This window comes from Zootoca vivipara, chromosome 7, assembly GCF_965207765.1.
Source record: "Zootoca vivipara chromosome 7, rZooViv2.hap1.1, whole genome shotgun sequence".
Lineage (NCBI taxonomy): Eukaryota > Metazoa > Chordata > Lepidosauria > Squamata > Lacertidae > Zootoca > Zootoca vivipara.
In genome coordinates, this window is record NC_142590.1 from 47,458,264 (window position 1) to 47,485,126 (window position 26,863).

A 26,863-nucleotide genomic window follows, 5' to 3' on the forward strand; every position below is an offset into this window, starting at 1 on the left:
GAAAAAGAAAATAAATCACAGGAAAGGAATTTAACATATTTTGGTGTTTTTCTCCCCTGCCCGGCTTTTGCACATGGATTACTTACAAAAAGCTTAGCTCTGGTGCAGTTTATTAATTTGGAATTAACAGTTTTCAGGTCATATTTGCCAGTGCAATGACTTGCAAGTTCTTTAAAGACATCAAGCAAATACTAATTTTAAGGACACCATTGGAGCTGCTATTTTTAGCTCAAATACATGGCTCTGAAGTTAAAATGCAATTTGAGTTAAGTTGATTAAACGAACCATTATAGCCCTTGCCCTTGCTTAAAGGTACAGTTATTCTGCAGTGCCTTTGCCAATCCAGGAGCCTCTAAACAACTTTTTTTAAAAAAGCACTAAATTCCAATTTTGATAGAATTGAAGGTAAAAAAAAACATACACTCCTGGTTTAAACAAAATTTATAAACAACAACAATGAAATTCTTAGTGTACAACAACTTCAGAATGCCACACAGCTCTCCAAACAATATACTGAGATTTTAGATATCTATTTAGCCAAGTTGTGCTTAGTGCCACAGTGTTGCCCAAGTGCCACAATGATGCCGTGCCAGGCTAGCCCAAGACATTTTGCTGCCTGAGGTGAAAGACAAGAACGCACCCTATTCTCCATTTAATGCACATAATTCAATAAGATGGGCACTTTTACTTCAACACTAGTGATGGGGCAATGCCCTCCACCATATTTGAGGGCAGCAGGCTAGTTTAGGGGTCACAGGGCAGGCAGTGTGGCATCCAAAGCTATGCCCCTCAAACCCTCACTGCCACGATAATTGCTAGTAACCCTTCTGGTTCCTTACGGAGGGGAAAACCCAACAGGAACTAAAATGGTCACAGTGCAGTGTGCATACAGAAATAGTTCCTCATCTCACACTCCAGTTAGATAAATAAGGAAGTTGTTCTTAATTGTAGAAATGGGGCTCGGAACTAGCTCCCTAACCCATATTCTTAATTGCTATGTTGTGGAGCACATACCTTGTATCCATAAGGTTCTAGGTTCTGGTCATCGCCAGTTAATAGGGTCTTGGACAGAAGAATTCAAACCCCCAATCTGCCATTTTGGAGTGGGAAGGTTGCATCCTCGCTGGCACTAGCCAATAAAACCCCCCAAAACATGGTGTTTGAGGTGGGGAAGGGGTTAGGGATAGGGGAGAAACTTGAATTAGTTTGCATTTGAAGCCAAATCTATCAATTTTACACTTTTTGAAACAATATGCAAACTGAAGCACAGCTATCCTTCAGAATTCTGTTATCAGCATTTTGCAACGCAGTTCTGCAACCTACCAGTATTCACAAAAATAGCAATAGGAATGCGGTGGTCTACACCACTGAGCCTCTTGGACCTGCTGATTGTAAGGTCAGCAGTTCAGAGAGAGAACTGAAATTGACACATCCTTCCATCCTTAGTGGGGGCCTCTGCTGGATCCTATGCCAACTGCTGCTGGGACCAAGAAGTAGAGTAATGTGGAAAGTAGAGTCCACCCAGGTTTGGTATTTAGACCTGGTTTTTTTTTAATAAAAAAACTTATTCAGAAGATTGGAGAATGGTGACTCAGGGGATGGATGGCATTCTCTCCCTATGTTGTGGAACTCTCCATAGAAGTGTGCCTGGAGACTTCATTCTATAGCCTTTGGCAAATGCTGAAGAAGCACCTCTTTCCTCTTGCCTTTGACATATTTTTCGGACCCACTTTATTTCTGTGAATCTAAGTTGTTTTAAACTATATTTAAGATTGTGTTTTAATTGTTGTAACCTGCCCTGTGACCTTAGAGTAAAGGGTGGGTTGTTGTTGTTATTATTATTACTACTATTATTGTTAGTAATAAATGAATGAATAATGGTATGGAGTTAGGAGTGAGGTGGTGAAGTTGCTGATGGAAGCAAATCGTTCAGTGCTGTTTTTGTGAAAAGCTCCAAAAGATTCTCTCCAAATGGGATGAACAGTCAGTAAAATGGCAAATGCAGTTCAATGTAAGCAAGTATAAAAAAATTGAAATTTTGCGTATACTCTCAGCTGACCAGGAAAGAGATCTTGGGGACATAGTGGGGACTGAACTTGAATACTACTTATGGGAACTGTTTTAAACTTGTGGTTTCAGCATTTCTTAGTTCCTTTATGCTTTAACTTCTGGTCACCAACCTAAACAAACCATTCATTACCTCAGTCCCAACAAGACCATGAGGACCACATGCAGCTGCCTTCTTCTGGGTGAGTAGGAAATGGATAGGCTAAGAAATTCAACATAAGCAAGGAGAAATAGCTGAGAGGCAGAACAAATGCACTGCATGCGGAAAGTTGAATTGATTCAGACTGCATATGCCCCATATATTTAAAGGCATATTTAAAACACATTCACCCCCAAATGGTTCTGGGCATGGTAGTTTATGCTACAATTCCCAGCACCATCAAGAAGCAAAATTTCTCAGGATTCTTCTTCTCTCTCTCTCTCTCTCTCTCTCTCTCTCTCTCTCTCTCTCTCTCTCTCTCTCTCTTTTGCAAGGGGATGTGCTTTAAGTGTGTTATAAACACATGGTAGTATGTATGTACAGTTAGACAGGTAAGATATTACAATGGTACTTCGCAAGACAAATGCCCTGCAAGACAAATTTTTCACAAGACGAATGCATCTTGCGATCTGATGGTGACTTGCAAGATGAATTCATTTTGTGAAAAATTCGTCTTGCAAATCGCCGTTTCCCATAGGAATGCATTGAAATTTAATTAATGCGTTCCTATGGGCAAAAAAAGAAATTTCAATGCATTCCTATGGGAAACTGCGATTCGCAAGACAAATTTTTCGCAAAACGAATTGACTCGCGGAACGAATTAAATTCGTCTTGCGAGGTACCACTGTAGCGGGTGATGTGAAAGACCCCCTATTTTCACTGGAGAAATGTCGGAGGGTGTGTTGTTAGGACTGGCGTAGAATGAACTGCTGTGAAGACCATTTAGCCAAAGCCTCCATCACACCCCATTTCCAACTCAAGTGGCAGACCCTGATATTCTGGGTGGCATTCAACTAAATAAAAGCACTAGTACAAGGGTGAGCACTAATGCAATTGGACCTCCCCCCTCCTACCTCTGTATGCACTGCACACTGCACACCCCAAACTCAGCTTTGGAAGGTTGGATAAACCTACAGAAGAGACTAAGGGGGCATGGGAGGGGGGGCATTCTGCTGCATAGGAAGAAATCCTTACTTTGACAGAACCTTGTCCTTGGTGCTATGCTGAATACAACCCTTTGTAATTATGAATAAGACGGAAGCAGGGAGAGGAAAGGGACAGACACAAACCTGGAACAACCAAAAAACATTAGAGGAAATCCGTTTCTGCAAAATGTGAAGAAGTCTCTGGCATTTTAAAGATGAATGTACAAAATTTTATAAGGAAGAACTTTCTGCGTTAGACATTTGCTGCCTCAGCAATGTTTCTTTTTTTTCTTTTTTTAAAAGCAACTCAGTATGGGGCTTTCTATCCCGGCAAACAGCTGTTTTTAACATCGTTTTTTAAAATATTGGTCCTAGGATTTGTTATTCGTCAAGGGATTTGTCTTGGATTTGTCGTGCACAAAGATGAAAGAGGTAAAAATTATTTTCTCCTGGAGAATCATTGGAAAAAATTGGGAGCAATTATTGATTCAATTTTTACTATTGTTTACTATTATTTTAATGTTGTTGAAGAGGGCAATGTGATTGGCCCCTACTCCTTGCAGGTATTCATCTATTTAAGAATGACCGTTTCCCCAACATAAAAGTGGAGGCGCATTTTGCGCAGTCGCGTGCAGCCCCCCCCCCTGGGATCCCTGAGGCAGTTCTGGAGTTTGGAAGCTGGCACTGCCTACCTGAGGCTGGAGGCTGGTGTCGCCGCCCACTCCGTTAGCCGACCAATCCAGCCAAGGGGAGGCATGCCAGGGGGATTGGCCAGGTAGGTTCAGGTAGGCTTACCTGCACACAAAGAAGAGGAGCCATTCCTGGGAAGCAGCCGACGGATTCAGAGCTTTCCCACCCTCCACTCCCTAATTTTATGCTTGATTTACAGGTTATTTACTTCCACAGGCTGCTTGCTTTACAGGTTCTTACTTCGACAGGCGTACACACATGCAGGCAGGGCCGTCTTAAGCGCCCCTGGCGCCGTGGTGTGCCGGATCCCTCCGGCGCCCTCCCACCCCGTTTCCCAGCGTGGTGGGCGGGTGGGCGCCGATGCACGCCGGGTGGGCGGGCAGGCACAGCGCGGTTGCCATGGGCGCAGCTGCGCGGCGGACCGGCCGGCCAGTGGGTGGGCGCAGCTCGCGGCGCCCTCCTGGCGGGCCGGCGCCGTGGTGCCCTGCGCCACCCAGCCTGCGACCGGCTGCTGTTAAAGGGCTGGAAAGGAATTTCCCTGCATTGGCAGGTTTCGCCTTTCCCGTAGCAATTCGTCACAACTTTGGCGGATGCAGGCCTTGGGAAGAATCCTTTAGTCATTTACACCAAGGGGAGGGGTGTGGGGGCGGTGACCCCCCGCCCTATTGCGGCGGCGATAACAGGGTTCCCGTAAACGGGGCTCCAGGGGGGGCATTTGGCAATGCCAATTGGCTGTTATTGCCCTCCCCTTCCAACAGCGGCGATCGAGGTGGGGCGGGCTATCTGCTTGAACATATGTTCTCCAGAGTTAGCCCAACCCCCACACATGCTGGACAACCCTGAAGATCACCCCACCCCCGGCTGGGGGCTGGGGGGGATATATGCCCAATGCCTGCGCCAAGGTCTTCCTACATCTGAATTTTAATAAAGCTGTGGCCAATTTTAATCCCATAAAACGTGGTCTTGTGTCATTATTCCGCTTGGGACTGCCCTGGGGACTCGGGGGGACTCCGCCTGACTGCGCAAATGTATTTAATTAAATGATCTATCAGCACATGTGATGGTCTTGCAAAAGAGTACAAATGAAGAAAATTTATGAATAATAGACCTCAATTTGTGGCTTTTAAAGAATTTTATGGGTCAAATATAGACTTAATATATAAACCACACACACACACACACACACACACACACATATACATATTATATATATATATATATATATATATATATATATATATATATATATATATATTAGTAGCTGCTTGTTTGACCATAATACAGGAACTGAAAGTTGTGTCAAACTACACATGCATTGTCCTCTGTACCAGACTTTGGAATGAAAATAAAAGGGTGGATAATTCCTGATGCATGGGTTTCACTTCAGAAGATGGGTAGCTAATTTGCAACTGCAAGATCCAGACAGAAAGTGAGATGGGGAGAATTAATATAGGCAGCAGTCAGCTCCTTAGCTGAAGCCCAGGGACAAAGGTTAATCCCTCTTTCTTTCCTTTATCTGCTGAATAGTCCATAGTGTCTATATTATGTGCACATCCTATCCTCAAATGCACTAGGAAGTACTGCCATGTAAACATATCTTGTTCATGGGACTCTGCTTCTTTAAAAAATGTTAACAATTGCTGCTTCTTTGTAGGGTCAGGTGGTCCACGACAATGGCGATTAGACGAATTATGGAAGCTTTATGGTAATGGTATGTTTTGGACCATGTCCGCGTTGTTAGCACCTGTAAATCCCGTGCTGGAGCAATTGAAAGGGTAACAATGCACATTGCTCCGTGAAGTGGAGCCCGACACGGAACAACACTGCATTTGCACTTGTTATGAAGTAAATGTTATACGAAGGCATGTACAAGCAACCCCTTCACACAGTAGAATTAGACAAAAACGTGTAGGCCATTGGCATGCATTTGATTGTTACAGTATGTATGCATTATTATTATTTTTCCAAATTTTTAATTAATTAATTCTATTAGAAACAAAACACTACATCCACAATACACAAATACAAAACAGAACATACAGAAGAAAAATACAAGAAAAAACAAAAACAAATAAACAGCAACAACAAAAATACAAAATTTCATAAACTTAACCTCTTTTCTAAGGGGCCCAGGTGGCGCTGTGGGTTAAACCACAGAGTCTAGGGCTTGCTGATCAGAAGATTGGCGGTTCGAATCCCTGCAACGGGGTGAGCTCCCGTTGCTCGGTCCCAGCTCCTGCCCACCTAGCAGTTCGAAAGCACATCAAAGTGCAAGTAGATAAATAGGGACTGCTCCGGCGGGAAGGTAAACGGCGTTTTTGTGCGCTGCTCTGGTTTGCCAGAAGCAGCTTTGCCATGCTGGTCACATGACCCGGAAGCTGTCTGCGGACAAACACCGGCTCCCTCGGCCTATAGAGCGAGATGAGCGCCGCAACCCCAGAGTCGGGCACGACTGGGCCTGATGGTCAGGGGCCCCCTTTATCTTTTTAACCTCTTTTCTAATCATTTTAGGGTGACATCCTCGAACCACCCATACTGCGATTCACAGCAAATCCTCTTTAGCAATTTCTATTTCTTAATCTTTTGTCATATTTTCTATCTATACTTATTTTTAATTCTAAACCATTATCTATCATTTTTTCATATTTTCCTTAATCCTAAAACAAATTCCTAAACTACAGCATTTTATGTATTTCGAGATCCATTTCATACTAATTAATATTACAATACTTCTGCTAATTTCCCTAATTTCAGCTAATTCCATATATTTCATCATTTTCAACTGCCATTCTTCCACTGAGTATGTACGCATTAAACCACGACAGAATCAACTTTAAAGTTAATACAACAGCCTAAAGGATAGTGACCTGGGTGGCAGTGCGAGCCTTGCCTCACCTTGGATCAGACTGATTTAACTGACCAATTGTGTCGCAAATACAGTGGTACCTCAGGTTACAGACGCTTCAGGTTACAGATGCTTCAGGTTACAGACTCTGCTAACCCAGAAATAGTACCTTGGGTACTAGGATAAGAACAAAAATCACACGGCTGCGGCACGGCAGCAGCAGGAGGCCCCATTAGCTAAAGTGGTACCTCAGGTTAAGAACGGTTTCAGGTTAAGAACGGAGCTCCGGAACAAATTAAGTTCTTAACCCCAGGTACCACTATAACTCGGTTCTCCCCGCCCCAACATAAAGCTTGTCCCCCTAACATTAAGCCTGCCCCCCCAACCAAATAAATCCTGCCTATGCCCTTGGCTGCCACCATGTTATGCCTGTTGGTATAATGATGTAGAGCCCTGACCCTCTCAGAGACAATCAAGCCATTATAAAATCGAGAGGGTTTGAAAATATTGCATAGCTAGCTGGTGACAGTTCTCTTTCCAAAAGTGTTTTGTATGAAAATCAGTGCACTCATACTGTTTATATACTTGTCATTGTGCTAGTTAGCATTTGCTAAGTAACACTGCTTATAAACTTGCGGCTTAAATATTTGTTCCTTGTCCACATCTTCCCAAGACCAACCAGTTCTTCTCTGCCCTCAGTGCAGGAGAGCACAGCTTGCCCGTGGAATACCATATTTATGTTTTCATCTGTTTAGTTTCTGTGGATGATGAAGACAGTACTACCAATGGCAGTGGCGTATCCATCGACTGTTGTCCTAATTCTGTTTCACATAATAAATCCAGCTGTGTTTGTGAAGAAGGATACAGGGAAATGACAACTTTGGGAACTGGTCAGACCAATTATGAGAGTAAGTGTGTTAATTCTCAGATCCTTTAAATGGCATCTTCTTGAGCTGCACAGTGATGAATGGAAATTCAATTTTCAGCCGTTGCTAATGTAATAACCAATGGCAATTCTCCATTATTGTTCTGTCAATTCTAAACTGTTTCTCAAAGGGTTTTAATTGTCATGGTTTCAACTGGCTTCTTTATTGTATGTGGAATACCATATTTATGTTTTCATCTGTTTAGTTTCTGTGGATGATGAAGACAGTACTACCAATGGCAGTGGCGTATCCATCGACTGTTGTCCTAATTCTGTTTCACATAATAAATCCAGCTGTGTTTGTGAAGAAGGATACAGGGAAATGACAACTTTGGGAACTGGTCAGACCAATTATGAGAGTAAGTGTGTTAATTCTCAGATCCTTTAAATGGCATCTTCTTGAGCTGCACAGTGATGAATGGAAATTCAATTTTCAGCCGTTGCTAATGTAATAACCAATGGCAATTCTCCATTATTGTTCTGTCAATTCTAAACTGTTTCTCAAAGGGTTTTAATTGTCATGGTTTCAACTGGCTTCTTTATTGTATGTGGAATACCATATTTATGTTTTCGTCTGTTTAGTTTCTGTGGATGATGAAGACAGTACTACCAATGGCAGTGGCGTATCCATCGACTGTTGTCCTAATTCTGTTTCACATAATAAATCCAGCTGTGTTTGTGAAGAAGGATACAGGGAAATGTCAACTTTGGGAACTGGTCGGACCAATTATGAGAGTAAGTGTGTTAATTCTCAGATCCTTTAAATGGCATCTTCTTGAGCTGCACAGTGATGAATGGAAATTCAATTTTCAGCCATTGCTAATGTAATAACCAATGGCAATTCTCCATTATTGTTCTGTCGATTCTAAACTGTTTCTCAAAGGTTTTTAATTGTCATGGTTTCAGCTGGCTTCTTTATTGTATGTGGAATACCATATTTATGTTTTCATCTGTTTAGTTTCTGTGGATGATGAAGACAGTACTACCAATGGCAGTGGCGTATCCATCGACTGTTGTCCTAATTCTGTTTCACATAATAAATCCAGCTGTGTTTGTGAAGAAGGATACAGGGAAATGACAACTTTGGGAACTGGTCAGACCAATTATGAGAGTAAGTGTGTTAATTCTCAGATCCTTTAAATGGCATCTTCTTGAGCTGCACAGTGATGAATGGAAATTCAATTTTCAGCTGTTGCTAATGTAATAACCAATGGCAATTCTCCATTATTGTTCTGTCAATTCTAAACTGTTTCTCAAAGGGTTTTAATTGTCATGGTTTCAGCTGGCTTCTTTATTGTATGTTTTAATAAATGACATTTCATTCCTCTCTTATTGAATTGCTATTGTGTATTATAATCACGAATGAATGTCCTAATTGATTCTATAGCTGTAAACTGCTTACAAGCCATTCTGGAATACAGGAAGCATGTAAGTTAATAAATAACACTGGGGTTTCAATCATCCCAAAAGGTAGAAAGCATTTCTTTATTATCAATGAAACTCTGATTCTGTTTCTGGAAGAATGGTGCATCTGTCAGGATCAGAACCCGAAGCTCTTTAGGCACAGATAAAAGCAGAGGATTGCAGCAACACCTGGTGGGTTGAGGGTGGCGGCTGCAATATATTCTTCTCTTACACATATAAGCTTAAATGATTGTTATACAAAAGCAATCCACGCCAAAAGTGTTTAGTATTTAGAAACCTGAACTCACCAGTTCAATACGTTCAGAAATAACTAGAAGATATAATTTTTGATCAGAAAAAATAATGGTGGCACAAACTGTCATCTCCACACACATAACAAGCACACAAATCATACAGGTTTACATGGACCCCTTCCATTGCATGTTAGTTGTACATTATGTTTTCTTTACAGAAATTCCCTACCACTGCCAACCAGATATTGTAAGACAAAATGATGTGTGTTTCAATGCAACAAAACCAGAGGTATGTGTGTTGTGATATGTGTGAAATTAATACAATTCTGTTAAACCACAGAGCCCAGGGCTTGCCGATCAGAAGGTCGGCGTTTCGAATCCCCGTGACGGGGTGAGCTCCCGTTGCTCGGTCCCAGCTCCTGCCCACCTAGCAGTTCGAAAGCACGTCAAAATGCAAGTAGATAAATAGGTACCGCTATAGCGGGAAGGTAAACGGCGTTTCCGTGTGCTGCTCTGATTCGCCAGAAGCGGCTTTGTCATGCTGGCCACATGACCTGGAAGCTGTACGCCGGCTCCCTTGGCCAATAACACGAGATGAACGCTGCAAACCCAGAGTCGGTCACGACTGGACCTAATGGTCAGAGGTCCCTTTACCTGTAAATCTGATATGCTTAACCACACCGGGTTGGCTGGTGTGCTAACACTGTCAATGTTTCTTTTTTGAAATGCAAATGGTGATTCTCCTCACTGGAACAGTAGTGCTAAATGAAAATTAGATGTTTTTATTGTTAGCTAACTCACTCTCATTCTCCCAATCTGTTGAAAATTGAGGGAACAGGGAAGGAGGGAATTGAACAAGGAAAATTCTTAGTTCATGTTCTACTTACTCCTTTACTTTATGGATAAAGGACATTAAAAAAAATGTTGAAGTGCTTCCTTCCCCTCTGCTGGAAAGTTGTTTTTTTCAGTTGGGCAGGTGGGGAAAACCATTTTTAACTGATTGTTGTTGTTGTTGTTGTTTAGTCGTTTAGTCGTGTCCGACTCTTCGTGACCCCATGGACCATAGCACGCCAGGCACTCCTGTCTTGCACTGCCTCCCGTAGTTTGGTCAAACTCATGTTCGTAGCTTCGAGAACACTGTCCAACCATCTTGTCCTCTGTCGTCCCCTTCTCCTAGTGCCCTCAATCTTTCCCAACATCAGGGTCTTTTCCAAGGATTCTTCTCTTCTCATGAGGTGGCCAAAGTATTGGAGCCTCAGCTTCACGATCTGTCCTTCCAGGGAGCACTCAGGGCTGATTTCCTTAAGAATTGATAGGTTTGATCTTCTAGCAGTCCATGGGACTCTCAAGAGTCTCCTCCAGCACCATAATTCAAAAGCATCAATTCTTCGGCGATCAGCCTTCTTTATGGTCCAGCTCTCACTTCCATACATCACTACTGGGAAAACCATAGCTTTAACTATACGGACCTTCGTCGGCAAGGTGATGTCTCTGCTTTTTAAGATGCTGTCTAGGTTTGTCATTGCTTTTCTCCCAAGAAGCAGGCGTCTTTTAATTTCGTGACTGCTGTCACCATCTGCAGTGATCAAGGAGCCCAAGAAAGTAAAATCTCTCACTGCCTCCATTTCTTCCCCTTCTATTTGCCAGGAGGTGATGGGACCAGTGGCCATGATCTTGGTTTTTTTGATGTTGAGCTTCAGACCATATTTTGCGCTCTCCTCTTTCACCCTCATTAAAAGGTTCTTTAATTCCTCCTCACTTTCTGCCATCAAGGTTGTGTCATCTGCATATCTGAGGTTGTTGATATTTCTTCCGGCAATCTTAATTCCTGCTTGGGATTCATCTAGTCCAGCCTTTCGCATGATGAATTCTGCATATAAGTTAAATAAGCAGGGAGACAATATACAACCTTGTCGTACTCCTTTCCCAATTTTGAACCAATCAGTTGTTCCATATCCAGTTCTAACTGTAGCTTCTTGTCCCACATAGAGATTTCTCAGGAGACAGATGAGGTGATCAGGCACTCCCATTTCTTTAAGAACTTGCCATAGTTTGCTGTGGTCGACACAGTCAAAGGCTTTTGCATAGTCAATGAAGCAGAAGTAGACGTTTTTCTGGAACTCTCTAGCTTTCTCCATAATCCAGCGCATGTTTGCTATTTGGTCTCTGGTTCCTCTGCCCTTTCGAAATCCAGCTTGCACTTCTGGGAGTTCTCGGTCCACATACTGCCTAAGCCTGCCTTGTAGAATTTTAAGCATGACCTTGCTAGCGTGTGAAATGAGCGCAATTGTGCGGTAGTTGGAGCATTCTTTGGCACTGCCCTTCTTTGGAATTGGGACGTAGACTGATCTTCTCCAATCCTCTGGCCATTGCTGAGTTTTCCAAACTTGCTGGCATATTGGGTGTAGCACCTTAACAGCATCATCTTTTAAAATTTTAAATAGTTCAGCTGGAATATCATCACTTCCACTGGCTTTGTTATTAGCAGTGCTTTCTAAGGCCCATTTGACTTCACTCTCCACTCTTTAACTGATTAGAAAAATAATTATTAGAACACAAAATGAAAAGCCTGTGCTAAGCATGTGTGGGAGACAACCTGCTTATGATTTCTATATGGGGAAGTAATACTTTATGTTGTTGTTGTTGTTGTTGTTGTTGTTGTTGTTGTTGTTGTTGTTGTTGTTGTTGTTGTTGTTGTTACTCTATATATCCACAGAGGTATTCATATGCATTCATATATATAGTATATATTTTGTATTGTTCATTGTTTTAAAGTTTCCTGATTTTAAAATCCTTTTGTTGTATTCTATTATTGGGACTTTTATGTTTGTCACTAATAAATGTAATAAAAATTATTATTATTATGTTGCAGACCTCACCCTGATGTTGAAGACAGGGTGTGTTAAGAAAGGGGCTGGGGGAGGGTTGTGAAAGAACCACAGTTTTTGTGAAGAGTTGCTGGAAGGAAAAGGAGGAAACTGAAATAGGTCTTATCTGCCCAACATCTCTGTGAAGTAGGTTTGGCTGAGAGATAATGGGCAGATCCACCCCATACATTTAAAACATATTCAGTGGGCAATAATAAACACATCTTTCTTCACAAAATCATGGGAATTGTAGTTTGTTAAGGATTCTGCAAATAGCAGCCCTGGGAGGGGGAATTACAGTTCCTAGGATTCTTTGGGGGCAGTAATTTGCTTTAAATGCTTGATTGATCTGCCCAGCAAAAGGCAGCGAGCTTCATAGCTAAGAGAGGATTTGAATCTGGGTATCTCTAATCCCAGTGCAACCATTATAACCACTATTTAGCCCAGGAAAAGTTTTTCTGCTCATGCCTGAGGCCATTTGACATAATCCCAGCCTATACAACTTTGTAGGTATTTCGTTGTATTTCCTTGTCAGCTGATCTCTGCCAACACACGATTCTTCTCTTCTCTTAGAATCACTTCAGTCATAACAACAGTTTCTACTGCTCAGTGGTAGGGCCAGCCTTCAACGTTTTGTTATCCTTCTGTGAAAATGGCAGTGTGACACCAACTGCCTTGCAGGTAAGGCTTCCCAAGAACTGAGGCAACATTTAGCCATAGTGTCTCCTTCCTGAGAAGTTCTGTGTCTTCCTGTTTGCAAGACTGTGTGGTTTCTACTGTGTACTGTGGTCAATGAATGATGGTGTGGTCGATCTATGACAGTTTACACGGACAAGGCTTTCAAAGTTCAAAACTGTTTAATTTCAAACAAATAAAAATACGGAGATCATGTGGCCCTGCAGATGTTATTGGACTAGAACTCCTATCGCATCATCCTTACCGTATTATCCATGGAAGAATATAGAAAGAAAGATAATATTTTTCGGTCTTGAAGTGGTCTATGTAGTTGATAATAAATTGTAAATTTTGTTGTTTGTTTGTTGTTTCACAATTGTTGTTTGTTGTTTCACAATTAAAGAACAGACAGACAGGTAGATATTTTCTTTTGCTCTAGGATAATGTACACCCATTGAGCCGTACAAAATCTACTGTGCTCTGTACGTATTCTGAGAATTTATTTATTTATTTATTTATTGAATTTATATACCGCCCTATACCTGGAGGTGTCAGGGCGGTTCACAAAAAAGATTGCAATATATGAAATCAAAGTAAAAACAATAATCCAATAACATTCCCCTCCCAAAAGTCACATTTTAAAGGGTATAGGATGTTGATTAGGTCAGTCAAAGGCCTGGTTAAAAAGGAACATTTTTGCCTAGCACCTAAAGGTGTATAATGAAGGCGCCAGGTGAACTTCCCTGGGGAGAGCATTCCATAGATGAGGAGCCACTGCAGAGAAGGCCTGTTCTCGTGTTTGCTACTCTCCTGCCTCTCTTGATGAAATGATTGTAAAAAGGCAAGCAAGGTTTTGAATGGTCAATGTCGTTTCTTTGCTTCTTGTAATGCTGCAGGACACAGTGGGCTCCTTTGACGAACTTCTTGTCAGCAGTTCCCTACAGAGTATTGAAACAAATGAAGAGCGTGTATCAGCCGTGACATTGGTTTTGGACGGACTGGCCTCAATCGCAGTTGCAAAAGCTATTGCATCTCCAGAGCACCAACGTCAGACTGTGGTTACTAACTCAATAGGTAAGGAGAATTAAGAGGGTTTTCAAAGCAGCAGCAGCAGGAGGAGGAGGAGGAGGAGGAGGAGGAGGAGGAGAAATGTTTTGTTCGTCTTCATTTTATATTGCTGAAACCTAGTGGATAAAATTCTGCTTCCCCTTTCCTTCATTCTGTTTCCTTGTATTTCTGTTGTGATGCTAACAGTAAGCCATGATTGGGGATTTTTTTAACCAACTATATTGGAAGGTTTAGAAGGAAGGTTTGGAGCATAGCTGCCAAGTTTTCACTTTTCTCGCGAGGAAGCCTATTCAGCATAAGGGAAAATCCCTTTAAAAAAGGGATAACTTGGCAGCTATGGTTTGGAGATTTCGAAAGGTTTGTCACACATAGGGGTGGAAGAGAATTCTGTTTGGTCTGCACTTTAAACTAGGGTTACCAGATGTCCCCATCCCCGGAATGCCCCCAGATTTCATCTCATGTCCCCGGGAAACGCAGCAGCGGCAGTCTCAGCAGCTTGGAGCAGTTGGCTCTGGGTGGCTTCAGGAGCTGCTCGGAAGTCCCCATATGATGGTGGTGCAGGGGCTCTAAGATGCAGCTTCTGGGCTGCCTCCACCTTCCCTCCGAAAGGCAGTGTGAAGCCTCCCTTCCCAGCTGAGGGATCCGCCCCCCCGCTCCTGCTTGCACGCAAGTAGGAATGGGATTGGGGCTGCTCCGATGGGAGGGGAGGCATCACACTGCCCGAGCCTCGCCGCCGCTGCTGCTCTCGGCCCTCCTTCTCCGTGATCCACGCCTGACCCACCAAGCACTGCTTCCTCACCACTCCTCCTCCACCAAAGAACAAACAACTCAGGGGCTGCCCAGGCTCATGGAGAAAGGAGATAGAAGCCTCAGAGGAAAGGAAAATGTGGCGGTTGAGGTCAAGGCGGTGGTGGCCCCTCTGCCATCGCCATTGCTGCAGCACCAATGTCCCGAATGTGTAGTAATTAATTAATTAAAGGGTCCCTGGATTCATTGAAAAAAATCTGGTAACCTTACTTTAAACAGAACATTAACAAACTTATACATTGAGTGGAACACAGTTAAAAACTCCCCTGCATGCAAAGGGGGATGGGGGATGAGTACAAAATGTGTATATTAGGAGAAAATGAATGAAACCACACAAACATTTTTCTTCTTAAAAAAAAAAAGTGCAGTAAATGGGATGCAACAGACTTTTTATTGAATGCATGTGAAACCGTCACTTAAATGGAAATAAGCTGATCCATACACCCCTAGTCATTTATAGTGATGGGTGAGCTCGCATTGGCTAGATCGGGAATGAGCTAGGCTCTTTGTGAACTTTCATGGTTAGTGTTTGGAAAAGTCAGTGTTTCATGGTTTGTGTTTTCCACAAAGGTCAGCACATAATGTTGGTGTATGTGTGCTCCTGCTTGCATGTCTGTTGTTGCAGTCCCTTCTGGGATTTGCTTTTTCATTGCCCCACAAACACATAGTTAGTCATCATAGAATCATAGAATGATATGTATCTAAGAACCCATGTCCTTTCTTTGCTCATTGTAGTGATCCAAACCCACATAATCAGTGAAGAGGTTATTTCAAAAAATGAAGCTCTGCATTTAGAGGCTCAAGAAGACCAATTGGACATTGATCCCAGGGCAGTGATTGACAGGTTCACCGAAGGTATGCTTTCTGCTCATTTCTCAGATAAGACTTGTTCAAGATAAAGAATAGCAACTTATCACAGCGCTTCTAAATCCCTTAGAAAAGTACCTCGAATATTCTCTTTCTTCAGACACACCAAACGTTTTACTATCTTTACCATGTTCTTTTAACTAGTTTCATTGACTGTCAGCATCAGTGTGACCTGTATTTCTTAGCAGTAACAAAGTGCAACCTAATTGTACATATTTGAGAAGGAGGTCCAGGCTTCAGATACAAACCACTGGCCCTGGCTGGGAAATGAGAAACTGAGACTTGTGGAAGGACAACTAGAAAATATGACTCCCTATCCCTTGTGGCTGGCATCAGGATGTGGTGTCCCTGTGCAGGGACTAAGAGTGCTTTGCGCAGACAGCAGCAAGAGAAATTTATATGTGTGGAATTGCCTAAGGGACAATCAAGTTCTCACTCCTGCAACACTCGATTCTACCAAAGAAGAGTACATGTGCATATACTGAGGCAATCTTTAGTATGGGACATGTATTTTCACTATTCTGCCTCCGATATTCCTTCTGTCTCTTGCAGGTCCTGTTGCTGTGGCCTTTATGTCATACAGTGGACTGGGATCACTCCTGAGTGGGATTCTTCTGCAGGATGAGACTCAGCAGAGCAGGGGAATTCTGGGAGAAATCTTCCACATGAACTCCAGGATGCTAAGCGTTTCCACCAGCCACTGGGCGAGGAATATTTCCAGCCCTGTCAACCTCACTTTTCGTCACCTTGAGGTGTGCAAATGAATTCTGTAGAGGAAATCAGGGAAGTGGGTTTTTTTTTCTATTCATACTGTGAATATCTATTAAGACATGAGAGAGACCCCTCCCCCAAATATCAAGGAAAATGTAGAGGTGGGCCAAGACCCCCAGCTGAACTCTCTGTATACTCCCTGACACTCAGATTCACAGGCAGGTATCCTAGTTTACCAGAAATGTTGTCATAGACATAATTCCTTCTGCTTGTCATGTATTCATTACCTGTTAATCTTACTTGGTGGCTCCTATTCTTTGCATCAGAAAGATGCATAGGTTTCAGTGGACTTTCTCCCCGTCTTCCTCCAACCCTTCCCCTTTCTTGCAGAATAAAGTTCCCCAGGAAAAAGTGGTTTGTGTCCACTGGGACTCTGCAAGCAGAAGTGGTGCCTGGTCCCCTGAGGGCTGCCATCTCCTCCAGTCTAACAGCACTCATTCAGAATGCAGCTGTCAGTACCTGTCCAACTTTGCTGTGCTGATGGCCCCCACTCCCAAGCAGGTAAGTCAGACTTAGGCCCGACAATGTCTGAGTTCTCTAACGGAGGAAAGAGTGAAACACTAGACCCTAAGTCACCACTAATCCATTTATTTTGGGTCTTGTTATAGTATTTCATGGATTAGATAGTGTGAGACTACTCTAGAGTTAGTGGTGGAGAAACACGTTCATAGAATACTTCTTAAAACTGCTGCAGGATTCTCTGCATACCTGCCAAGTTCCTGTCGGAAAAATAAGGGATCGGCAGACCGGAAGTAGCGCTGCCGCCATTTTGGCGCTGGGCGGAGCATGCTCAGAAGCGACTTTCAATGCTGCTCTGCCCAGTTCCAAAATGGCCACCGTGCCGGAAGTTGCGCTGCGGCCATTTTGGAACTGGGCAGAGCAGCATCGAAAATCGCTTCTGAGCATGCTCCGCCCAGTTCCAAAATGGTCGTCGCGCCAGAAATTGCTTCTGCGAATGTCCAGAGACTCCAGACATGCGCAGAAGGAGCCTCCCCCAGCCAGTAAGTAAAGCGGGGGAAAACAAAAAAATCCGTCTTTCCAGCTGGGAACAGCTGGAAAAACGGGGGTTTCCCGGGGAATACGGGAGACTTGGCAGCTGTGATTCTCTGTCATCATTAATGGTTAAAAGGGCAATGCGGACACCTGATGTGCCACACTGGTGAGGGGGTGGAATCAGGCTGAGGTGCTGCACACCAACTTTTTAGTATATTTAAGGCATAACTATTAGGTGATTGAGATATATATATGAATGACATTTCAGCAAGATGCTCAGCATCACTTTAATTTCCCTTATGAAATCACTGGAGTTTGTGGAAGCTGATGATTTTGTTCCTTTATGGAATCAAAATCTGCTAGATGCAGTGTCAAAAACCCATGTTTATCAAAAGTCAGTTTTTGGTTCTGAGAGCAACTGTCCTGTGTTACAGGGAGCTCTGATCCTCTCCATTATCAGCTACATTGGACTCACCATCTCGCTCATCTGCCTCTTCCTGTCCATTGTTACCTTTCTCTTTTGCCACTCCATCCAAAACAGCAGCACCTTCATCCACCTGCAGCTGAGTTTGTGCCTCTTCTTTGCTGACCTCCTCTTCTTAATCGGAATTGACAAAACATACAACAAGGTATTTTGGCGTGTCCTTGAAGGATATGGGGGAGACTCGATAACTCTGCTCACTACCCCATCCAGTCATGCCCTCTGATCCAAAGCAGTACAGGAATCTAGTACCGAGTACTGACAAAAGGGCCCCTTTCATTTCCATTCCAGATCCTATGCTCAGTCATAGCTGGGACACTGCAGTACCTCTTCCTGGCCTGTTTTGTGTGGATGTTCTTGGAAGGCGTGAACCTCTTCATCATCGTCAAGAACCTGAAAGTGGCAAATTATGGTGGTGCAAGCAAGGGCATGAAGATATCCATGTACCTCTGTGGCTATGGGCTCCCTGCCATGATAGTTGGCATTTCTGCAGCAATTTCACCTGGCTCATATGGGACCCATTATCAGTAAGTGTCTGTTTTAGAAGATAGACAGGGAGATCTTCCTTTGAAGTCCTCTGTTTAAAATAATTGGATTGCCCATGTAACTATTGCACCTCAATCTTGAATGATGGGTTTTATTATCACTCTACAGACCCAGGTTTGTGGGCTAACAGACACAAAGACCAACTAAGGTTTTCCAAGCCCTTTCCACATACCCCAACACAATAAGGAAGTGGTAACTGTGAACTTAGTTAGAACGTCACTGGGCAGATGTGGATCTCACCCCCCCTGCAATCGCTGGATCTATAATCAAATGGACATACCATACTGGGCATTAGACATAAAACAGAATCAATCTGCATTGCGTTTTTACTTTCAGAATGAAACTAAGTTTATGAAAAAGTGTTTTTGAGGGGTATATAGTAAGCAATAGTTCTAGACTGTGTGGGACTAGGTAGGGAGAAAAAAACAAGCTGAGTGAGCACTGAATGTAAACTATAATGTTGTGTACATGTAGCCATGTTTCCAGGTGTAACCACATTTTTGGTGCTTGTGGGTTTTCCAAGAGTTATGTTGATGGTATTTCTTTTTCCTTAGCTGCTGGCTTAACCATGAGAAAGGTTTTATCTGGAGCTTCCTGGGACCTGTCTGTGCCATAATCATGGTCAGTAAAAATAGTTTCATTCTCTAAAAAAAAAAACCCACAGGAAAATGGGGCAAAAACACAAGAAAACACAGACTGCTTGTTGAACATCTCCCTGCTTTATAACTGCTAAAGGAAAGGAAATCTTTTATGGGCTGAGGGACAGAATTCATCATTCTTGTTGTCAGCCAGATCTAGGCCAGGTCTTTGGCTTCATCTAATACTTGAAAGGCGTCAGACACTGCAGCCTTATATTTCCCTCAAGAGCCCTGAGAGTTACTTCTATATTTGCCCTCATGCCTTCAGTTTAATTAGTTATCAATACTGTGCAATAGCTCCCTTTTACTACACTCATATGGGCTAGGAATAATTTCGCAATGTCACTAGAAACTTTTTCAAACTGACAGTGAATCTGCATCACTCATCTAGAAACTGGATATGAATAAAGTGACTTCCAGAGAGTTTGTTCATTGAAATGTCATCCTGATTGGTTTTCACAATATTTGTGGGAAGGTTATACAATGACCCAGTTTATTATTTCTGCTTAGCTCATGGTGCAGTTACATGAGTTACCAGTACATTGCCCCATCATTTTCTTTCCTGCAAAAGGTCTGGTGTGTGAGTGTTTTACAAGTGGGTATATTGCACGTAAGCACTAAATTTGTTTTCATTGCCCAACATAAATGTACTGCTTTGCAATTGAATCCCACTCACAAAATGCAACAGCCCTAAGAATTATGCTTTGCATTTTCCAGTGGAACACTTTTTATCCTTTCTCAAATCATTTCTCTTTTTCTCAGATCAACATTATGTTTTTCTGCCTTATTCTGATGATCTTGCGTAAGAAACTTGCATCTCTCAATTCAGAGATAACTACCCTCAGAAATAGCAGGTAAGATAAACCACATAGTAGTGCAAAATCCAGCTGCCCAGTTTTAAGTGGTGATTTTAAAAACTGGACTTGGTGATTGGCGCCTGAGTTACTGGAAAAATTCAGATTATAGCAAATCTTAACTGCTTTCCATCGCTACCCACAAGTTTTCCAAGTCCTCTCCTGTCTTATGAAGCTTTGATTTCCTTCTATTAAACACCCCAGTACAGCCTTTACCTTTTCATGACATCCATGCTGTTGCCTTCCTCTTTTATAGGTCACTGACATTTAAGGCAATGGCCCATGTATTCATCCTGGGCGTGACTTGGTGTCTAGGCCTCTTTCAGTTTGGCCCTCTGGCTGAGGTAATGGCATACCTGTTCACAATCACCAACAGTGTGCAGGGATTCTTCATCTTCCTGGTGCATTGCTTGCTGAACAAGAAGGTAATGTATGGAACAAGAGAGGGCAGCACTTAGAGCAAGCAATATCAAATAAAATGTGGGGCAATAGGATACAGGTGTCATTTAAATTCTGCTCAATATTGATCCAGAGCAGATTCCAATGCATAGTTAGCAGGGGGAAAAACTTAGACCAGAGGCAATGAATATTTCATCCAGCAGAGCTTTACTGCTATAGAAGGCAAATGAGCATAATGGTCACAAATCCAATACATTCAGGACTGGCACTGTCCATAACAAATCCAGTTGCAGCAGACTTAACTTAAACTTACAATACTTATAATAAGTCTAAAACTTAACACTAAGCATACAGAACACCACACCAGACGGAAAAGAGATAGAAAGAGAAAGTAAGTGAAACCCAGACTCCTTCTGGCCCTACTATTATAGTCGGCATGACCTTGACAGAAAGAGATAACAGAACCAGTTTAAACCAGCTGTACTCAGCTTCTCAAACACCATGAAGATTCCTCCACACTGAGAAGCTTCCAGAATCCTCTTGAACTAAGTAGAATAGGAAAGATCTCTACACATCAGATCAATACTTTCTGTACTAAGAAATGTAAATTGACAAGAAGATATAACTTAGTGCAAATTTTCAAGGCTGACTCCTGGTTTGTGGACCGTTGAACAAGGGACAATTTTGTTCCTTGCTCCCTGCAATACTCAAAGAAACAGAATGAGATTGTTGTGTGGCCCTGGCAGCCAATACTGAGCAGATCAGCTCTGCAAGTGCACCTTGGGTTCAGAATCAGAAACTTCCTTCCTCCTCCTCCTCCTCTTATGACTCCCCAATGACCATTTATATTGCTACTACAGGTATTCAGAACTAAACTCCTCACTTTTGACAGCGCTTGTCCCCTTCCTCCTCTTAACTGGCGCAAGTGGAATGAATTTATGAAGCCTAATTAAGAGTATATAAATCACATTGAACAATTTCCTTCCATTTGGCTGGCTGTTACATGCATGCAATATAGGTTATGCTCTAGTGCAGGGATGGGGAACCAACAGTCTGGGAGCTGTTCTGGGTTTACTAGGCATCCAATTTGGCATGTGAGGAGGTCATTTCCCCCAAAATGCACCCACCTACCATCAGGTGATGATGGTTGGGAGGGCAATGTTTAATCCTGCCTTGGCTGTGTGCCCTGTTCCCAGGAGGAAGAAAGTTCACACAGCCAAGGCAGCAGGGTTTAATCTCCGCTCATCGTCTGATGAGTAGGGATTAAATCTTGCTCAAAAGCACTGTTTGAAGCAGCTCATGCTCCTATGAAGTGAGTGGCTGGGCAACTGTGACAACAACCTCCCCCCGCGCTGCTGCCTGCCTGCTTGCTTGCATGGGAAGCATGCAAGCTACTTCAAATAGTGCTTTTGAGAAACACCTTGAAGTAGCCTCCACTATCCTCTTTCAGCTCTAATGTCGGTGCAGAAGCTGCCTTAAAGTGCTTCTCAAAAGCACTGTTTGAAGCACCCTCACCTCCATGCATTTGTTTAAAGGTTATTGCGGAGATGGTAGATGGTAAAACTTAATCTGTGCCATTCTGTTTTCTTTCTTTTTGTTTTGCACTCTCATCTTCATATAACCTAATTAAGAGTGTATAAATCACTTTTAATAATCGGTCCCATTTTGCTTGCTTGTTACATGCATGCAACATAAGCTATCCTCTAGTGCAGGCATCCCCAAACTGCGGCCCTCCAGATGTTTTGGCCTACAACTCCCATGATCCCTAGCTAACAGGACCAGTGGTCGGAGGAGATGGGAATTTTAGTCCAAAATATCTGGAGCGCCGAAGTTTGGAGATGCCTACTCTAGTGACTGCAGAGACTAGGAGGGTTTGACTGAGGCTAGACCTTTAGTCAGCAGCTAGCATCTGCACTACTCTATTCCCTCTTTTTTTCTTCCTTTCTGGCAGTTTTTCACTCTCCATTTTGCAATCAGGCAATACAGTGGTACCTCGGTTTATGAACACAATTGGTTCTGGAAGTCTGTTCATAAACTGAAGCGTTCATAAATTGAAGCGAACTTTCCAATTGAAAGTAATGGAAAGTGGATTAATCTGTTCCAGACGATCCACAGAGTACTTAAACTGAAGCATTAATAAACTGAAGCGAATTTTCCCATTGAAAGTAATGGAAAGTGGATTAATCCTTTCCAGATGGGTCCGTGGAGTACTTAACCTGAAGCGTACTTAACCCGAAGTATGAGTGTAATTGGTTCTGGAAGTCTGTACTTAACCTGAAGCATACTTAACCTGAAGCTAACGTTCCCATTGAAAGTAATGGAAAGTGGATTAATCCGTTCCAGACGGGTCCGCGGAGTACTTAAACTGAAAATACTCAAACCGAAGTGTACAGTGGTACCTTGGTTTATGAACACAATTGGTTCTGGAAGTCTGTTCATAAACTGAAGCGTTCATAAACTGAAGCCATAAAGTGGATTAATCCGTTCCAGACGGGTCCGCGGAGTACTCAACCTGAAGCGTACTTAACCCTAAGTATGGGTGTAATTGGTTCCGGAAGTCTGTTCATAAACTGAAGTGTTCATAAACTGAAGCAAACTTGAAAGTAATGGAAAGTGAATTAATCCGTTCCAGATGGGTCCACGGCATTCGTAAACCGAAAATTCGTAAACTGAGGTGTTCGTAAACCGAGGTTCCACTGTATTGGAGTTCTCATAAGTAAGGACAATGAGCACAACCCTCAGATTTATTTTAGAGAAGCAAGGAGAGGGAAGACAGGATGTAGTTAAGAGAGGGCCTGAGAGTTAAGATGGGAGACAATAAGTTGAGAGTGGGGAGAAGCAGGAGAAAACTGAACATTGTGAATGTATTGGAAATGAGACAAAGGATGTGTGCTAGAAGGGAAAGCCTACAGTCACTGAGACACATGAAAGGAGATGTGGTGTTGGCTAGAGAGATGCATTCCAGAGATAGATCAGAAAAAGAACAGTGGGCTCAATAGAGACGGTTCAGACCTGCAGCTGTGAACCATGGAGTGATGAGACATCAAGCAAAGTGTTAACAAGTGATGTACAAGTTTAGGTAAAACAGCCCTCTGCAAAGGATGGGGGTCAAAGACAGGCCCCAAATAGGGAAATCTAAGGATGGATATCAAAGGAGGCGCTGAGAAAAAGAGGAATCTATGGTCACCAGTGTGAATACTGAAGTACTCAAGAAGGAAGGGCATACATCAAAATCTTAAAGGAAAAATCAAATAGGAGAGGGGCAGTGGGGAAGAAACAAGCACATACTTCAAAAGGAAAATTAGTTTGCAGAAAGTGTGACATGGGGCAATTAAATGGGGAGAGGAGAAAGGTTAGATAGTCACAATTGTCACTCAGCATCACGTGAGAAGAAGGGGCAGCTATGCAAGGGAGTGTTTTTATGGGGAGACTAGAAATCTCTTCCTAGTAGCTTTGTATTTTGAATCCTCAGGTGAGAGAAACATACTGGCATTTGATTTCTTGCAAGAAAGATATCAAGTCTCCTGTTTCTGAGATGACAATGACTTCTGTCCCCATCACCAATCCCATGGTAAGAATGGTGCCTAATCCTGATATTTTAGCAATAATGATATGGTTACCCTTGCTTCCGTCATGTATTCATGGAATTCCATAGGATAACTGCACATTTAGGGGGCAGATATGCTTCTCCAGCACATGCCATCCTCCAAGTAGAGGACAAGAACTCAGGCCACTGTAATAATAAGGTCCTTTTTGTGATTCAAATGATGCAATGATTTCAAAAAGTCTCTTCTATATGGGGATTTATTTATCAGATGAAGCGTGCATATCAGGTATGTCAGATATCAGATCAGGACAGGGCCCTGTTTCAAATATTCTCTTCATATAGAAGAGACTTTTTGAAATGATCGCATCATTTGTATCACAAAAAGGACCTTATTATTACAGTGGCCTGAGTTCTTGTCCTCTTATCGTTTTTGTGTGGTTCCTAGGCAAGAACTCCTACTTACTTATTGATCCTCCTAGTAGAAACATAATCTCTCCACAGATTGTAATTGGGAGAAGATAGCTGGCCATCATCTGGGTATCATAAGCCTGGCTAGAAAGAGTAATGCTGGGGCAGGTTCTGGGATGACTATGACTTCTGTGCCTGTCATTGTCCCCATGGTAAGACAGCTGCATGATCCAGAGATTTTCTCTAACCAGCAAGGCTATGGTTAACCTTGCATCTATCAGCCCCTAATATTCACAGAATTTCACATTCTTAGGACATCTGCCCTTTATAGGTGATGGATTTGCTTCTCCGGGACATTTGTTCCTCCTCCTATGAAATACGGTACCATCTATTCACAGATAGCTAAGCTGTTGTGGGATTATTATATACCTGGCCAGAAAGAGAAATGCTGGTGTAGGCTCTGCATGATGTTGTACCTTCATTTCTGGGAGTTTCTCTCCAACCTTCTGGTTCAGCAGTAAATTGCTCAGTCAAGTGAAACCTCGATGCAACTTTGATGAACTCTAGAGAGCAATCAGAGCTCTGCCTGTAATAATAAAAAAAACATCACTTTGAGCTGTGCTGTGCTGGACATTTTGAAATTTTCTTTTCAACCATTCATTGCATGAGAATGAAAGACTCCCAAAATATCATGGGGTGGAGAAAAGAAATTTCTTGGAAGTTTTGAGAGGGGTTTCCTTTGCTTAAGCTCACCAGGTGGCCAAAGGTTTTCCTTATTCAAGCTTTTTTCTTTCCTTTTTTTTAAAATTCCCATTCTGCTGAAATGCTGCAAAGCTCCTACTGCAGCTTCCCACTGGCCACACCCACTGAAAGGGATTTTCAGCCCAGCCTTAATTTCAGGCTCATATTTTAATAAACTATTTGGTGTATAACCCTAGTGCTGATCACTGCCTTGCATGGTTTAATCAGAGATGGTGGGAGGAACATGTTGTTCATTGCGCCAGCCTGGAGCTCGCACAGCAATTGCGCCCTAATTGGTCCCAATACCATCATGTGATTGCAGTGCAGCCAAACTGGGATGCAACAGATTTTGGCCACCTCAGTCCCTCCCTGTCGCAGCTCAGAGATTTCAGCTAGCTGTTGTTGGCAGGAAACACTTCAGCAAATGAAACACTGACTCTGTGCTGTCAGTGTGACACTGGCTGGTGTCATTCTGTATATGGATGTTGGCAGGGCTGAGTGTGGAGACACCTTGGCCCAAGCCCCTGGTGCCCCCGTGTAAAGGGGGTTTGGAGTGCTTTGTTGCAGATGTGTTTTAGAGATCCAGTATTTCATGGAATGTTTCATAGGAAATGTGTTCAGATATTCTGGATTACAGTTTTTAAAAGGACTGCTTTTTACTATTAGAGTTGCAGGTTGGGTGTTGTAGAAAATTCTCCCTGCTGTTAAATGCGGAAAGTGTCTTATTGGTTTCTTAAAGGCAGAAGGGGCCGATAGGTTTCTATGTTAAAAGTAGACGGACTCACATATTCTGAATTTTGCACTGTTTTGCTTATGTATCATAGCCTGTGACCTAAGGAACTTCTTTCCTTATCTTTTGCAGAGGAACGAGGAAAGCACCGCTTCAGGGAATCAACAGATGGTGGGATGGGGGGCAGAGCCATAATCAAATACCATGTTTTGGTCTCTTCTTTCTGTATCCAAAATACAACTGAATGAAACTGGACGAACTACAGGAATTTTTCATATCCAGACAATTATTCCTTGTTTGGTTGCCTTCCAGCTTTTTAATGTACCAGGATTTAAAAAAAAAACACGGAAATGCTCATATTCAACATGGCTCGTTAACCATGCTGGTATCATTTGGGCTTTCCTGGTATCTTTCCTGATCTGTAGTATACAGTCAGTGGGTGGTGAACCAACCTAAAAACTCCTTGATCAAGAAACTCCCCAATCTCCAAGCAAGTTGAAAAGGCTGCCAAGTTTGGCCCTTGAATCAGATGTCTCATCTGGTCAGAATGTGAAATTGTGAAAGGAGGCAGTGAAAGCAGATGTTGCTCCAGAGAAACCACTAGATGGTGAGGGGGCACACAGTTTAGGACAATATTGGTTATCAATAAGGGCATGCATGGAGAACTTTTGACCCTACAGTTCCCATCATCCCTGAACACTGACCATGCAGGTTAGGGCTGAACTGCAGCTCAACAACGTATGGGGGCCCACCGGTTCCCTGTCCCTGCAAGAGGAGTGCTTGTATCTGTGACAACTCTCCAGTTCTGCGCGTGGTATTAGTGTACAGTACTTGCTGTGTATTATTTATAGGGCACAAAAAAGAAAATAAATGAGTACAAATACTGTCAATGTATCTTGGTGGCTTTTTATTCTCTCTTTCTCTCCATAACTTAAACTTGAGTGATCCTGAGAGTGTGCCCTTTGCCCTTGCCTTTTCCCTCCCCATCGACCTCAGAAATGGCACCTCAGCTTCACTCACATTAACAATAGGGTATTGTACGCAAATCATATCCAAAAGCGTAGCGATGGAACAGTTTATTAATTTGAAATACATAATTTTCAGATCATATATGCCACAACGATGCTACCACCTGCACCTTCTTTGAAGGCATCTGACAAA

General features: G+C 42.7%; 1 protein-coding gene across 2 annotated transcripts; it reads left to right on the forward strand.

The window, feature by feature from the left end:
* The first annotated feature begins 2,200 nt into the window (after positions 1 to 2,200).
* LOC118089111 (adhesion G protein-coupled receptor E3-like) lies at positions 2,201 to 26,592 on the forward strand. 2 transcript variants are annotated; one of them, XM_088674114.1, is made up of 20 exons: positions 2,201 to 2,249; positions 3,568 to 3,624; positions 5,537 to 5,593; positions 7,483 to 7,635; positions 7,859 to 8,011; positions 8,235 to 8,387; positions 8,611 to 8,763; positions 9,529 to 9,599; positions 12,751 to 12,858; positions 13,749 to 13,926; positions 15,463 to 15,582; positions 16,147 to 16,346; positions 16,696 to 16,866; positions 17,793 to 17,987; positions 18,131 to 18,366; positions 18,940 to 19,006; positions 19,786 to 19,877; positions 20,134 to 20,302; positions 23,749 to 23,847; positions 25,835 to 26,592. In XM_088674114.1, exons 1-20 carry the CDS (start codon positions 2,219 to 2,221, stop codon positions 25,895 to 25,897), a joined length of 2,526 nt encoding a protein of 841 aa, XP_088530240.1. In that variant the 5' UTR covers positions 2,201 to 2,218; the 3' UTR covers positions 25,898 to 26,592. The 2 variants fall into 2 exon arrangements, with proteins under 2 accessions (XP_088530240.1, XP_088530241.1); XM_088674115.1 differs by lacking the exon at positions 5,537 to 5,593 and having other exon boundaries at positions 2,202 to 2,249.
* The last annotated feature ends 271 nt before the right edge of the window (positions 26,593 to 26,863 follow it).

Bases quoted from the DNA above. Each gene is read 5' to 3' on its own strand.
- LOC118089111 (XM_088674114.1), top strand. From the start codon at position 2,219: ATGAGGACCACATGCAGCTGCCTTCTTCTGG. The intron at 8,012-8,234 runs GTAAGTGTGTTA...TCGTCTGTTTAG, and splicing joins TGGTCAGACCAATTATGAGA to TTTCTGTGGATGATGAAGAC. The intron at 16,867-17,792 runs GTAAGTCAGACT...CCTGTGTTACAG, and splicing joins TGGCCCCCACTCCCAAGCAG to GGAGCTCTGATCCTCTCCAT.